This window comes from Carassius auratus, chromosome 14, assembly GCF_003368295.1.
Source record: "Carassius auratus strain Wakin chromosome 14, ASM336829v1, whole genome shotgun sequence".
Lineage (NCBI taxonomy): Eukaryota > Metazoa > Chordata > Actinopteri > Cypriniformes > Cyprinidae > Carassius > Carassius auratus.
In genome coordinates this window covers 33,265,798-33,282,174 of record NC_039256.1, presented here as the reverse complement: position 1 = coordinate 33,282,174, position 16,377 = coordinate 33,265,798, and the positions used below count along the sequence as shown (strand labels likewise).

At 39.7% G+C, this 16,377-nt stretch overlaps 1 protein-coding gene across 2 annotated transcripts in view; it reads left to right on the top strand.

The window, feature by feature from the left end:
* Positions 1 to 14,708: 14,708 nt before the first annotated feature.
* LOC113114399 (heparan sulfate glucosamine 3-O-sulfotransferase 1) overlaps positions 14,709 to 16,377 on the top strand; it is a 2,020-nt gene continuing 351 nt past the window's right edge. Inside the window, exons 1-3 of one of the 2 annotated variants that reach the window (XM_026281333.1) lie at positions 14,730 to 14,860; positions 15,023 to 15,077; positions 15,430 to 16,377. The exon at positions 15,430 to 16,377 is cut by the window's right edge and continues 351 nt beyond it. In XM_026281333.1, coding sequence (XP_026137118.1) covers positions 15,462 to 16,322 — 861 coding nt within the window. In that variant the 5' untranslated portion in view covers positions 14,730 to 14,860; positions 15,023 to 15,077; positions 15,430 to 15,461 and the 3' untranslated portion in view covers positions 16,323 to 16,377. Of the gene's footprint in view, positions 14,861 to 15,022; positions 15,078 to 15,429 lie in introns of both variants that reach the window. The other variant, XM_026281332.1, reaches the window with a different exon arrangement.

The window sequence follows — 16,377 nt, the reverse complement described above, 5'->3', positions numbered from 1 at the left end:
CCGTTACACAGAATGGGGTCCTCCACCGCCATGGGCCCTTACAACACAGCACTCATGCTTACATTCTTGGACCAATTGCACAACACAACTGCAGCAAATCCAATCGATCATATGCAATACATTGTTGTCTGGGACAATGTGTCTTTCCACCGCTCCGCTCTGGTTCAGAACTGGTTTCAGCAACATCCACATTTCACCGTCCTATATCTTCCACCATCACTCCATTCCTCAACCCTATAGAAGAGTGTTTTTCGGCATGGCGGTGGAAGGTATATGATCTCCGTCTCCAGGCTGAGTTACCCCTCGTCCAAGCCATGGACGAGGCCTGTGACCAGAGGTAGCAGCAATACAAGGATGGATTCGCCATTCAAGACGTTTCCTTCCAAGGTGTCTTGCTAATGACAACATTGCCTGCGATGTTGATGAAATTCAACGATCCAGCCTTGGCGAAGAGAATGTCATGGCTTTTTTTTTTTTTTTTTTTTTTAAACCGTAAACTTGCAGTACAATATGTAAAGTGACATTTTGTTAGAAATGAGTTTCTTCAGTCTGCAACATTGGTCTTGTGTTTTGTTTGGTGAATTTACATTATATTAGTACTTTGTTGATGGTAGCCTACTCTAATCATAGGGAAGTAGAAGTGCTGAAAGTGTTTTAGGTTTATCACCGAGTGTAACTCGTGCAAACAGAGTATAGTCATGTGAAACGTGTGTGTTTCATACGGTAACAAAGTGTGGTTTTTAAACAGAAGTGTGTACTTTTTCCAAGCGTGTTTAAGTATGCAAAGGATCTGTAGTGTTTTGCTGATTGTGTGTAGTGTTTTGAAAACACGGGCCCTGTTTTGAAAATCGTGCTTAAGCAATCCTAAAAAACTGTAATATCACATTTTAATCATGCTGATTTTTGGAGAAAAACTGAAATGGCACTCTTCCTGTGATATTGATTAACTACATAAAATGATATAAATATACCGTAATTCCTCAAATAAAAGCTGGGGCCTTTATTTACCTGAACTGCAGAAGGTAACAGCCTTTTATTTGAAGCAGGCTTTTATTAGAGGCAGGCCTTTATTTCCAGTTCCTTCTGTTTAAAAAGTAATTGTTTTGTTTGTATTTATGACTGGCCTTTATTTGTCCGTGTTGACCACGCCCCGGCCACTATAAGAGGCCCAGCATTTATTTGACTCCCGGTTTTTATTTGAGGAATTACGGTATACATTTTCTAACCCCATATCTTGAATTTTGTGATCATTCACAGGCATTCATACATGCATTTGAATACACTGAATAATACAGTGAAAGAACGCACTCAATATGCACACACGCACTAGTATGACTTCATCATGTAACTTTACATTAGCCTAGAAGCGTGCACTTTTTAGGCACGATTTGTTTAGTTTTTGAATATACTTGATACTGTTAAAAGGCACATAATTAAAACAAAAAATACGAGTTCACATATCACACCTAACCACGCTTGGAAAACATGATTAGAACTAGCTACTAAATTAGTAAAAAATGCCTATCCATATACAGCTATGATGACTCAAATGATTCGCGAACCCACTACGAACTCCCGAAATGATTCAAATGATTCGCGATCCTGCTCCGAACTCCCGAACTGATCCAAATGATTCGCAAACCCACTACGATCTCCCGAACTGATTCAAATGATTCGCGATCCCCAAACTGACTCAAATGATTCGCGAACCCGATTTGAACTCCCGAACTGACTCAAATGATTCGCGATCCCGCTCCGAACTCCCGAACTGATTCAAATTATTTGCGATCCCCAAAATGACTCAAATGATTCGCGAACCCGATTTGAACTAACGAACTGACTCAAATGATTCGCGAACCTGCTACGAGCTCCCGAAATGATTTAAATGATTCGCGATCCAGCTGCGAACTCCCGAAATGACTCAAATGATTCGCGAACCCCAAACTGACTCAAATGATTCGCGAACCCGCTTTGAGCTCCCGATTCATTTGATTCATTTCAAGGTAGCAGCCAAATCACAACAAATGCATACGTAACAAACACCAAATTACATTTTCACGATAAAAGAAGTACAAAATGTTAAAAAACTATATATAGAACACAATGAGACTCTTAAGAAAAACATGAACATATTTCCATCACAACACTCTTTACAGTAGTTTTAAATTCATTTATGGACATAAGGGTTTCTAACTTTAGCTCTTTTTGTAGATTATTCCACCCCCAAGGTGCTAAATAAGAAAATGCCATTTTTCCCAATTCGGTTGTAACTCGTGGCACATTAAAAAGCAACCACTTTGAGGAGCGTAGCTGATAGGTACCAGAGCAAACAGAGAGGAGGTTACAGAGGTACAGTGGAAATTTGCAGAGTATAGCTTTATAAATAAAGATATACCAGTGCTGTTGTCTACGAATTTTAAGAGATGTCAAACCAACTAAATCATAAAGAATGCAGTGATGGGTAAGGGACTTTGTATTTGTTATGAATTTGTGATGCATGGAAAAATGAATCTACATGACGCAGAATGGAAAATGCAGCATGCATGTACAATATATCTCCATAATCAATTACAGGCAGAAAAGTAGCTTCCACAAGTTTCTTCCTAGCACTAAAAGTAAAGCAAGATTTGTTTCTGAAATAGAAGCCGAGCTTGACTTTAAGTTTCCTAACTAAAGCAGTAATATGTTCATTGAAGGATAGCTTATCTATCCATATCCCCAAGTACTTGTATAAAGACACTCTCTCAAGTGATTTCCCATCTAATGACAAAATGCGACAGTTGTCAAGTAGCTGTGCTCGAGCTTTTGAGAAGACCATAAACTTTGTTTTCTGTGTATTTAAAACCAATTTTAGACTCAATAATGTGTATTGCAATGCCTGAAATGCAGTCTGAAGTCAACAGCCTTCTCACTTAAACCAACTGAAGGTAGTTTGGTCAATAACAATCCATGATCAACCGAATCAAATGCTTTAGAAAGATCAACAAATAATGCAGCAGAATGTTGCTTCTTATATAAGGCCCAATAATATTATTTGTCACTAATGTAGCAGCAGTGAACCCTGACTGAAATTATTGAAAATATTTTTGTCAGTCAAATACTGTTTTAACTGTACATTCACAAATGATTCCAAGATCTTTGACAAAACAGAAAGTTTTGATATTGAATGGTAATTATTCAATTCTGATGGGTCTCCAACTTTATGTAAATGGAGAACACAGGCTGCTTTCCAACTTTTAGGAATGGAGTTAGAAAGAAGACTCAAATAAAAAATATGCGCTATGGGCTCAGCAATAATATCAGCTGCCACTTTCAACAGAAAGGGATCCAGATTATCTGTACCTGCTGACTTTTTGTGATCAGTGTCTCTGAGGGCTTTATGAACTTCTGAAACTAAAATCAGTTTAAAATTAAACAATTCCCAATTTACATTTTCAGATACTGACATGGCTGGACATGGGACAGATTTATTTATGGTTTGATTAAGTATGAATCCAGCCTGAATAAAGTGTTTATTTAACTGATTGACTATGACTGCTTTATCTTTTATTTCATCTGAACCAATAAGAATCTGATCTGGGAGGTTTGAGGTCACACTTGCAGCCGACAAAGATTTAATTGATTTCCAAAACTTTAAAGGATTGTTTAAGTTTTCTGTGGTTGACTAAAAAAAAAAAAAATCAGATTTGGACTTTCTAATCATCGAAGTGCACTTGTTTCTTACAGTTCTAAATGCAGTCCAATCAGCAGAAGAGTCGGAAAATCTGCCTTGTGCCCACATTTTATTTCTCAAACAGATTAGCTCTGATAGACTGTCTGAAAACCAATGATCGTCCTTACCACTGATCCTAAACAAAGACCATGACTTATATCTACTCTTCCTCTCCCTGCAGTTTGGTAATATAAAGATTCCTCCTTTGAACTCCCACCTCTTCTGTGGGTTTTATTGTTCTGGTCTGAATTTGGGCTCCTGGGGTCTCAAAAAGAAACATTTTCAATCTCCAAGGTGAACGTTATGACAACACACTCTCAGAAAAAAGGGTTCATTGGGGTTCTATATAGAACCATAGGGTTCTTTACCCAACTCCAAAGGACTTTTTATGCTAAAAAGGATCTATAATGACAAGAAAGATCTCTTTTGGCTCAAAGGTTCTTTAGGCTATTATTCATTCATATATTACATTATTCTGCAATGTATTTGTAATTAAATTATTGTTTGTAGTAACTTAATATTTGCAAATGCAAATTAGCTTTATAGCTAACTGTGGCACAACACTGTTGTTGTGCATTGTCCCTGTACAAATAAACAAACAAATGAGTAAATAAAAATAAATAAATAAATAACACATTTTAATCATGCTGATTTTTGGAGAAAAACTGAAATGGCACTCTCCGTGTGATATTAACTACATAAATTGATATAAATATACTGTAATTCCTCAAATAAAAGCTGGGGCCTTTATTTACCTGAACTGCAGACGGTAACAGGCTTTTATTAGAGGCAGGCCTTTATTTCCAGTTCCGTCTGTTTGATAAGTAATTGTTTTAAATAACCCATTTTAAATTAAAAGCGATTGCGTTCCAGTTCATATTTATAAAAATATATAAATATACCTAGACATTTTCTAACTCCCATATCTTGAAGTTTGTGATCATTCACATGCATTCATAAACGCATTTGAATACACCGAATAATGCACAGACAGAACGCACTCAAAATGCACACGCACACTAGTATGACTTCATCATGTAACTTTAGCCTAGATGCGTGCACTTTTTAGGCAGGATTTGTTTAGTTTTTGAATATGATCAGCTATGATCAGCTGTTCCTTCACATTGGCTGAGCTTTCAACGTTGTCACGGGAAAAGGATGAAGCTGAGTCCTCGATTGGTTGGTTCTTGTCTCATGACCTGCGGTGCGCTTGCACCTTCCGCTGGAAAAACTAGCGCATGTCACTTACATTATGAACCCTAACCCTAACCCTAACCCATACTGTGCAAATACATTTGAAATAACGAACTTGAGAGCGCAAAAGACGCGATATGTGAACGGCCCCTTACTTATAGCCTTATTTGCTGCTCTTTCATTTCATTCTTTGAATTTATGTGAAATTATGTACCGCAACTAAACAATTTTGCTTTATGGATTACAATTTTTTCATCTGTTGAACACCAAACATAAACAAAAAGAAGAAATAAACTCATTGTTTTCATTAATTTTACAAAGTAAACAATTTTTTTGCATTTACATGAGCATGTTCACGCAGCGTTGTCTCGCGAGTGCAGTGCACATTTTTGAATTCCAACGGTCGAGAAGAGATTGATCCCCGTCTGTTGATTTAAGTCATTTACTTTTTGTAAGCTTTAAACCCATTAGTAATTAAGTTGTCAATGTTTCTACAGCGTATTTACACTAAAACACGAAAGAGCCTGAACCGCGATAGTGTCACAAGTTGTCTTACATCGGTAAGTTTTGTTGTGCTTGTTGCAAACTGTTAAATTTTATGTTTTCTGATCCTAAGCTTAGTTTTTAACTGCAGATAGTGCTCTAAGCTAGTTTTTGACCTCACACTCAAATGGTAATGAAGAACAACCCAATAATATAACAGAACAGCCATACAAACTGCAGTATGAGACATACGGCCAAATCAAGTTTTTTTTTTATTATTCTTGACATCCATGAATAAAAGTCATGTGGGTTTGGAACAACAAAGCTAAACAAGTAAATGGTGACAATTTTTTTTGGTTGAATGAATGCTTTAATTAATTGATAATTGATTTTCAGTTATTTGTGATATGTTACTTCTAAATATTTTTCTTTTATGAACTGTCTTTTGCTCATTTCAGCAAACAAAAAGATGCAAGACTGCAAACTCTCCAGTTCTCCTGTGTACTGATAATCCGGTTTCCACCCAGTCCCAGGAGCTTTGTCTGTTTTATCCTTATTCACTAAAATGTCTTAAATTGCTTGGTTATTGACCAGTAATGCTAGGAGATTGTAGATATACAATAGGAATTTTGTTATTTACTACTTTTTTCAGATTGTATTAAACCTGGAAAATATTGGAGAAGATCAATTAAGTTTTCAGGAGCACATTACTGTGATAAATGCTGAACTATGTAAAAGACAACCTGACTACACCAACATATGAAAAATCTAATGAGATGTGCTCTTGTTAAAAGAGTTGATTTAATGACAAAATCAACATGAGAGGTCACGGACATGCAAATTGACACAAACACAAAAAGTATGTTCTTTTTTTCCTTAACACTACCATTAGTTGCTTGGTTGCTGGTTGGCTAAAAGGTGTGCATTAAAATAATTTGATTCACAGGTAGTTCCAGTCAGTTTAATTACAATTAAAGTTTAATGTGCTGCTGCAATGACATACATGCAAACAAAACACTTGTACACAGAGATCGGATATTAAAGTAATGTGAGACATTTTGCATTTAATTTTTTACAATTTTTTACAATCTCAGTTGCATTGCTTCACTGCTATTCTTTAAACAAAATAAGTATATTAGATCCTTTTCAGACAAACCAATTAATGCTTTTCCTTGTATGTCAGGCACTGTTTGAAGTAGGCTCTCTTACAACAAGAGATAATGCATAACATCGTTTCAGAGTTTGATTTAAAATGATGTACTTTGTAGATGCCTTTCTTCAAATATTATCTTCAATATTGTTTTTATATACATATATCATACATGTTGAATATTCTTTGTTTCTGCTGTCAGCACTTTGTGTTAGGTATGTCCTCACAGCAGTGGCCTTCAGTTGATGAAGAACTGACCGTAATGAAGCACACTGTTCTGCATGTGTAAGGTCATCCTATTCAGCTGAGAGCGGAAACAGCAGAAGAAGGACTCATTAAGCTCTTGAAGGATTGTCCCAACCTGGGAAATGATCCTGGATCAACATCCTTGTTGATCCTGAAACAACATTTCAATCAGCCAGACAGAACAGAGATATAACATTTCTGCAAATATCTGTGTTAGGCTTACAAACAGGGTTAGCAGCTTCATTTCACACTGATTTTAGGAATGAATTATGGGTAGGGTTAGGCATGGGTTTAGTCTAGTAGTTTGTTCAGGAAAATAGTGTGTGAGTAATGCCAAATGATTGTAGTAAACACTCAGTTTTCAGTTAAAGGCAGGTCCTCTGTGAATTCAGTGATGTCATCGTCAGCTCAGTTCAGTTAAACAGTATTTGTTCAATCAAGTCAATGATTTCGCTGGAAAGATAAACAACTTTCCAACACAAAAGGCACATTTCAAAGCAGAATAACTGGCTGTTTGATTGTTCTTCAGAGAAATACGTCTGTGAACTTGGCATCTTTCCTAAATAGGCAAGGCAAGGCAAGTTTATTTATATAGCACATTTCGTACACAATGATAATTCAAAGTGCTTTACATAAAAGAAAGTAAAATAATTCATGAAGAAAAATAATAACAAAAATAAAACAAGTAATTTTAAAACTTTTAAAATGATTAAAACATTTAAAAACAGTTAGAAAATGATTTTACATAAAAATAATAATAATAAAACATAAAACAGTGAAAATATAGTGCAAACAGTTCGGACATTGCACAGTGCTCATTCAACAAATGCACAGCTGAACAGATGGGTTTTGAGTCTAGATTTAAATGTGACTAGTGTTTTAGCACATCTGATCTCTTCTGGAAGCTGATTCCAGCTGTGGGCAGCATAGTAACTAAAGGAGGACTGCCCTTGTTTTGTGTGAACCCTTGGTATTTCTAACTGACTCTATCCTAATGATCTGGGTGCTCTGTTAGGTTTATATTTAGTGAACATATCTTCAATATATTTCGGTCCTAGGTCATTTAGTGACTTATATACGAGTGAAAGTACTTTAAAATCAATCCTAAATGTAACTGGAAGCCAGTGTAAGGACCTGAGGACTAGTGTGATATGCTCAGATCTTCTGGTTCTGGATGAGCTGCAGCTGTCTAATGGTCTTTTTGGGAAGAACCCATTACAATAGTCCACCCTGCTGGTGATGAAGGCATGAACAAGTTTCTCCAAGTCTTGGCTGGAAACAAAATATCTAATTCTTGCAATGTTTTTTGAATGATAGTACGCTGATTTAGTTACATGACTACTGAAACAAAAGTCTGTCTCCAGAATCACACCAAGATTCCTGGACTTGATTTTTAGTTGTTTGACTTTGACCCCTAGAGTCAAGGTATGCATTCACCTTGAACACTTCATCTTTGTTTCCAAATGCAATGACTTCAGTTTTTTCCTTGTTTAACTGAAGATAGTTCTGGCACATCCAATTATTAATTTCATCAATGCATTGGCAGAGGGAGTCAATGGGGCTGTAGTCATTTGGAGATAAGGCTAGGTAAATCTGGGTATCATCAGCATAGCTGTGATAGGCAATTGGGTTCTTTCTCATTATTTGACTTAGTGGAAGCATATACAGGTTAAACAAGAGCGGTGCTAGAATCGAGCCTTGTGGGACTCCACATGTCATGGACGTCAACTTAGACTTATGCTCTCCTAGACTCAGATAATAGCCTCTCCCTTCTAAGTGTGACCTGAACCATTTGAGTACCATCCCAGAAAGCCCGACCCAGTTTTCCAGTCTCTCTAGTAGTATGTTATGATCAACAGTGTCAAACGCAGCACTGAGATCTAGCAATACCAGCACTGATATTTTGCCAGAGTCACTGCAGGCTTTTCTGCATTCTCTTTTCATAGTCTGAACTGCTGTTGATCTTCTCCAAACTGATTTCTGTCTGTTTGTTTTCTTACTGACTATTATTGGTGCAATATCATCAATAACATTCTTAACTTTTGAGTTGAAGGAATCAAGGAGAATATCAATAGAGTCTGCAGAAATGCTTGGTGTTAAAGATATAGCCTCCATAAATAGTACACTTGTGTTCTCATTTACAAGAATGAGTAAATGAGAACACCACTGCTCTGGGTGTGTGCTCACAGTGTGTGTGTGTGTGTGTTCACTGCTCTGGGTGTGTGCTCACGGTGTGTGTGTGTGTGTGTGTTCACTGCTCTGTGTGTGTGCATTTCGGATGGGTTAAATGCAGAGCACAAATTCTGAGTATGGGTCACCATACTTGGCTGAATGTCACTTCACTTTCTGACAGAGACAGATCTAGATTCAGTGGTAGCAGAGATCAATATATCAAAGAAAATACAGAAGTGATCAGATAGTGCTATGTCCTCAGTAACAATGGATGAAATGTTTAGACCCCTACTGATGATTAGATCCAGAGTGTGTCCACCTTTGTGTGTGGGTCCATGCACATGCTGAATCATGTCAAAGGTGTTTAGAACCGTTATCATTTCTTTTGTAGTTTTGTTTTCTGCATTATCTATGTGAATATTAAAATCCCCTGCAATTGCAAAACAGTCAAACTCTGAGGAAATTATTGATGACATTTCTGTGACCTCTTCAACAAAGGCTGGAGAGTATTTTGGAGGCCTGTAAATAATAATAAACAGAATGCGTGGAGCACCTTTCAGCACAATCCCTAGATATTCAAAAGACAAGTATTGACCAAATGACATTTGTTTGCATTGATAGACATCTTTAAATAGAGCAGCTACACCCCCAACTCTCCTAACAGTCCTGCAAACACTCATGTAAGTGAAGTTAGGAGGGGCTGCTTCATTTAGGATTGTTGCACTGCAGCTGTCTTCTAGCCATGTTTCATTTAGAAACATAAAATCCAGATTGTTTGTGGTTATAAAGTCATTGATTAGAAATGATTTATTTTTTAGTGAGCGAATGTTTAAAAGTGCTAGCTTGATGGCAGTGCTTTGTGTCTTTACATCAATCTTAGTTTGATGTATAATAGGCCGCAGATTAGATGAGTTTGCCCTTCGGCTTGAGAAGGCCTTAGACTTTCTATCACGTGATAAAACTGAAATAGAGAAAGCTACAGGCACACTGGGTTCCCGCTTGTTCTGTAGGCATTTGTGAATGTTGCTGCTATTATAGCGGGGACCCGACACATATCACTGAGAGCTGCTATCAGTTGTTTTTGGTTCACCCTGGCGTTGTGGCAGCGGTCGGAGAGCTCTCACAGGAACAGGGCCCACAGGCTTTGGTGGTTGGGGGGCCCGCCGTTTTTTAGTTGATATCTGCGGGCTAGCAGTGAATGAGTGGGAGAGTTTAGTCCCAACATACACCAATTCCTCCATTTTCTGTGAGAAGCACAGAAGTGGAGATGCTGGAGAGAGGGATAATGTGTCTGGTGAGATGGGCTGTGTCTCTGGTGTTTCCGGTGGCTGTGATTTGTTGTCCTGGCTTCCCTGGCTGTTTTCCAGAAAGTCATCCCTGGGTGCTGAATCTTGTAGCTGTTTAGATACATCACAGTCAGTCTGTGAGGAGCTCTGTGGGCAGGGCTTAGCAGGGATAGTGTCTATCAGCAGTGCTTGTTTTGGCTGCATGGTGTTATCAGTGTCCTTGTGGGATATGTCAACCACATGATGACTCGGACCCGGTGTGTGTGTGCTGAATGGATTGACACACTCTGCTGAAGGATGACGAAGGGAGAAGAAGATATTGTCCTTAAACACTCTTGCACCAAGTTTGTTTGGGTGGAGGCCATCTGGTTTAAGCAGTTGTCTATGGCCCCAGAAAAGATTGAAGTTGTCGATGAAATTTACTCCTTTTATATTACAAGATCTTTGTAGCCATGTGTTCAGCCCAAGCAACCGTGAAAACATATTTGTTCCCCTTGCTGGGAGTGGTCACTGATGAACGACTGAACTTTGAGTCTTCGAAGTGTTTCAAAGAGTTCAATGAAGTTCTTCTTAAGGAGTTCTGACTGCTCTTTCCGAATATCATTCTTCCCCACATGGATGATGATTTGATTTGCAGTCTTGTGCTTCATCAGAGTGTTCTGAAGTTCCTTGTTCACATCAGAGACCGTTGCTTGTGGAAGGCAGCATGTTGTTGTAGTCCTGCTACGGATGTTTCTGATATCAGAGTCACCCACTATCAGAGTCCTGGGCTCGGCTGCGCTCTGAGCTGAAAGCCGCTGTCTGCTCGTCCTTGAGCGCCTGTTAGTAGAGGTGTTTGCTGCTGGCTGATCAGATCCATGTTTAAATACATTTGGGGATTCCTCACCCACATTTATTAATGCTTCAAATCTGTTCTCCAGATGTATAGGGGTGGTAGAATACCAGTATTCACAAGCCTTGTCATAGTCGAATCTGGGGTAGAGGAAGCTATGGCAGCAATACGAGAAACTCGTGACAATCTGATGTCTCGTGTTCCTTTGGGTCTTGCTCCCTGTTTGTGCCATCGATTAGTTTGGCGATCAGTTTCGGCTTGTTCCTCTACACTTGGTATAAACTGTTGAGATTCAGAAGATTCGTGGGACTCACCGGCTGTTTGCTGAGAGGGTCCGTGATGACGGTCTGCTGAGTGTTCCGTGTGTTTTGGAAGTCCAGAAAGTAACTTTGTTTCAAGAATCACAATCCTTTGTAGAAGTTTGCAGCAGTTCATGCAACAAGTAGATCCAACAGGAGGCATTTTCTCTCTCTTCTGTTTGGTAGGCAGTTGTTTTCCCGTCTCCGGAATGTAAGCTGTTCGCAGTGGGAGACGAAGTCTTCTTTATGTAGTATTATTCCAGTCCCAGTGTTTTTAGTTTTAGCGTTTGTGCCAAAAATCTGTTGTTTGAGCACTGTGCTGATCTGCTGAAGTAAAAATCTTAGAAAAATCTGAGAAAAGTACAGAAATAAGAAGCAAAGCGCAGAGCAGTAAGCTAGAACGTCCGAACGGTAGCAAAGCCAGAAGCAGGAGCTAATGTCATTACCTACAGCGTATATAAAATCACAGCTGACCGTGCTGTCGCTCGTCACACTGGACATGACAGACACGTCTAAAGCACAGAAATAACAATGAAACATTCTATGGAGGTCAATGGGAAACACTAACTGTTAGGTTTCCAGCCTTATCTCATTCTATGTTCAAGATAAGAACACAACTCATACAGGTTTGGAACGACACGAGGGTGAGTAAATGATGACAGAATTATCATTTTCAGGTGAACTATCTCTTTAAATCAAGAGAAGATCCTGCACTGCTCCTCACTGAATATCTGTAGACGCTTTACTGTGGATCCATGTATTGAATTCAGAATCAGTTTATTTTACATTTGATTCAGTTTCTGTAGTATTCTGAATACTGGATCAAGCCTGACCTTATGTTTTATGCTTATTTGTTATTATTCTGTATGACAAAACTTGTTCTTTAAATTTATGCTAAAGTTATGTGTCAGATAGTGTATATATATATTATTTTTAAAAACATTAGGATATATATATATATATATATATATATATTGTTCCTTGTACGATGGCATCAGCTAAAACCAATTTTTTTTTTAAATAAAAAATCTTGCTTTAATTTCAGTGTTTAGTTTCGAAATAGTGATTTATTTCCTGTGGATGTTTTCAGAAGAAGTCTGATTCAGACATTCTTCACACGACCATGTGTTGTTCTGTGTCTGTTGTTGATGTGTTGCGACATGCTGAAGGTCTTTCAGGTATTTTAGTGACGTCTGCAGCTCTGTCACTTGCAGATTTCTCCAGATCAGTCGCATGTTTTCATGCATGCAGCAGTCGAAGCTGCAGATGTTTTGCTCCATGCAAGAATGTGTGTGTGTGTGTGTGTGTGCGTGTGTGTGTGTGTGTGTGTGTGTGTGTGTGTGTGTGTGTACAGCGTGTTTGGGCTGGTTTTCCTGGTTCTCGGGAAGTCTGGTCCGGTTCCAGGTCTTCCTGCCACTGTGTTTGTACAATGAGCCGACCTGAATGTTCCATGTTTTCTGTGACTCAGACAGATTTAGAGACTGCTCTGTGGCACAGCACTAGATGAAATCAAGGCCATTCGTCTCAGCTGCGAGAGCTCATAATAACTCTATTCTACACAACACACCAGCTTCCGATCACAGTGATTGTGTTCAGCTGACAGTAAACAGTGTGTCAGTAGTTCAGATGTTTCTGAAATCATGCTGATTTGTGTTCTTGAGAATTCTGACCTGAGGGTCCTTCAGAGGATTCTACTGTGATCTACAGCAGAACAAAGTTCAGCAAACACACACACACACACACACCTCTGAGAAGTGTTTGGGTGCGCGCGCGTGAGAATCTTCGAGCACTAATCAAAGCAGAGACCTGCAGGAACAGTTTGATCCCGGAGGTAAATCCGCTGGACTGCAGCAGTCACTAACATCACTAGATCAGAGACGTGTGTTAGTGAGGGTCAGGTGGAAGTGTTATATTCCTGTGATTGTTCTGGAGGAAGCAGAGAGCTTTGAGCTGATGAGAGTCATCATCTGATCTGATATTAATCACAATCTGCTTCTCAATCACACCAGCCAACAGGGAACATTCACACATTTTTTCAAAGTTATGAGGAAAACATTGTTCCAGTAACATTAGGTTTTTTTTTTCAGCTGCTTTCACACATTTTCAAAACTTCTCCAAACCTACACACAAATCCAAGAACTGCAGCCAAAAAACACAAAACATCTCTTGCAAAATAAAGCACTGCGTTCAGACTATCACAAACACATCTAAAAAGCAAACATTTGCAAACCCCTTTATTTAAATTCCTGTTAGATTTGTTATAGAGAGAATTCTGTTTCGCAAAAAGTGTTTAATCAAGTTTATGAAAACGGAGTTAAAGTCTGATTATTAGTGTGTGGTTTCAGAAACGGATGACAGATGAGCAAAACTCTTATAGAACTTCAAAGGAATCTGGTCTTTAATAACATTATACACTGCATCCTTCATGGAATTATTATCTGAAACATATATTCATGAGCAATACCTACAGAATGTTAATAGAAGTTACGGGTAAATAAATGTTAATCAATTAAATAATGCACATTAAAAAACATCAACACATTGAGAGTCGCTCCAAAGCAAATCATGTTCACATTCTTAACATTTTGTGATTTAAAAAAAAAACAGACAGATCCCCTTAAACAATCATGAAAAATCAACATGCAAATGTTTTCAATTCAGTGTAATTAACTTTTAAAGGGTTACTCCAAGTTATGTCAGTAATCACTTATCCTCATGTCGTTCCAAACCCGTAAAAGCTCTGTTCCTCTTCGGAACACAATTTAAGATATTTGGGGTTAAACCCGGGAGGCTTGTGACTGTCCCATAGATGCCGAGTAAATAACAGTGTCAAGGTCCAGGAAAGAATGAAAAGCATCATCATGATTCAACCATAGTGTTATGAAGAGACGACAATACTTTTTGTACACAAAGAAAACAAAAAAATAACAACTTAATTCAACAATTCCTCTCCTCTGTGTGGCTCCACATCAGCGTAGAGCCATTTTGGCAATTCTGAGCTGCACACAGATGCTGAGGCATTGTTTGCTTTCACACCAAACCGGAAGTACATAGATACATGTACAAACATATCCTTGTGGCACGCTGACACAGACGAGTGTCAGCTTTTACTGATTTGGAATGACCTGAGGATAAATGATTAATGACAAAATTTTCACTTTGGGGAGGAGTAACCCTTTACTGTATGCCTATGGCGCCGGTGGGCGGGGCCGCGTGATGTCATCTGAGTCGTCGCGGTGACGTCAGCGCGGGCGCAGCGGGTTTATGTGAGTGAAGCGAGAGTGAGGAAAGTGTGTGTGTGTGTGTGTGTGTGTGTGTGTGTGTGTGTGTGTGTGTGTGTGTGTGTGTGTGTGAGAGAGTAAAGAGAGAGACCGTGTGTGTGTGTGTGTAAGAGGGAGAGGGAGAGTATGTGTGTGTTCGCGGAGGATCCTCCAGATGCGGGGTTTCTCCTCGTAAGAAGTTTCTCGTCATGGATCTGATCGACAGGTAATCTTCGCTCGTGTGTTGATCACAGTTATGATGAGACCTGCATGTTTTATGTCACGAGAGAAACTTTAAACTGTTCATTTCCTTGTCATGTGTCGCATTACTGTGTAAATATAGTTTTTAAAGAGACTCAGTTCAGCTCAATAATGTGTTTCTGTCTAGCTCAGAGTTTCCTCTCACGGACAAATATATCAATATAAGAAGAAGAAGAAGAAGAGTGAGTGTTTATCTCTGAAGAATGATCATGTTTAACTGTCAGGGTTTATTTAGTTTATTTAGGTTTTATCTTGAGTCATATAGATTTCAAAACTCCTACAAATACATGTTGACTTTACATTGGGTTCATATACATTTTGTAAACTCTGACAAATCATAATTCAATTGCAGGTTGATGTTAATCAGATTTCTGTTTTTTTTTTTTTTTTTTTTTACTCAATTTCTCAAGGTTTCATATGATTAATCAGATTTCATTAAATGTAACTTTAAAACTAAATTTCTCCAACAGCAGATGGTGTTTTATTCTGTAATACTCCTCAGGTAGAGCTCAGTGTGTTTGTGTTTGATTCCAGAAGCGTGTGAGTGTTTCTCGTTTCTCCTCGTGATGGCCGCTGTTATCATCGCTCTCCTGCTCTTCTGCTTCTTCTCTCGATCCCCTTCGCTCCCCACGGTCGACCCTGACCCCCCCGCCGCGCGCCGCCTGCCCGACATCATCATCATCGGCGTGAGGAAGGGTGGCACGCGTGCTCTCATCGAGATGCTGAATCTGCACAGTGATGTGGTGGCGGCTCCGAGCGAGCTGCACTTCTTCGACTGGGACAGTCACTATCTGCGCGGCGAGGATTGGTACGTGTCCCAGATGCCGCTCGCCCGGCCGGGTCAGCTGACGGTGGAGAAGACCCCGGCGTACTTCACCTCCGCCCGTGTTCCTGAGCGCATCCGACGGATGATTCCCCACGCACGACTGCTGCTGATCGTGCGCGAGCCGACGGAGCGACTGCTGTCTGATTACACACAGATGTATCACAAGCGTCTGGAGAAACACAAGCTCCAGCAGACGCTCGAGACGCTGCTGATGCACCGCGGAGAGCTCGACCTCCACTACAAGGCCTTGAACCGCAGTCTGTATCACGTCCACATGCGACGCTGGCTCCAGCTGTTCCCCAGGAGCCACATCCATCTCGTGGACGGAGACGCGCTGATCCGAAACCCTCTTCCGGAGATGAAGAAGGTGGAGGAGTTCCTTCATCTGGAGCCGCAGATAAACGCCTCCAACTTCTACTTCAACCAGACCAAGGGCTTCTTCTGTCTGCGCGACCGCCGGCGCGAGAGATGCCTGCACGGCTCTAAGGGACGCACACATCCACGCCTCGCACCTGAACTCCTGCGCAAACTCCACGACTTCTTCCACCAACCCAACCAGGAGTTCTTCCAGCTGGTCGGCCGGACGTTTGACTGGAAGTGAGGAATCGCTCCTGGAGGAACTGGAACATCTCCGCATGAAACAACCGTTCTGTGAC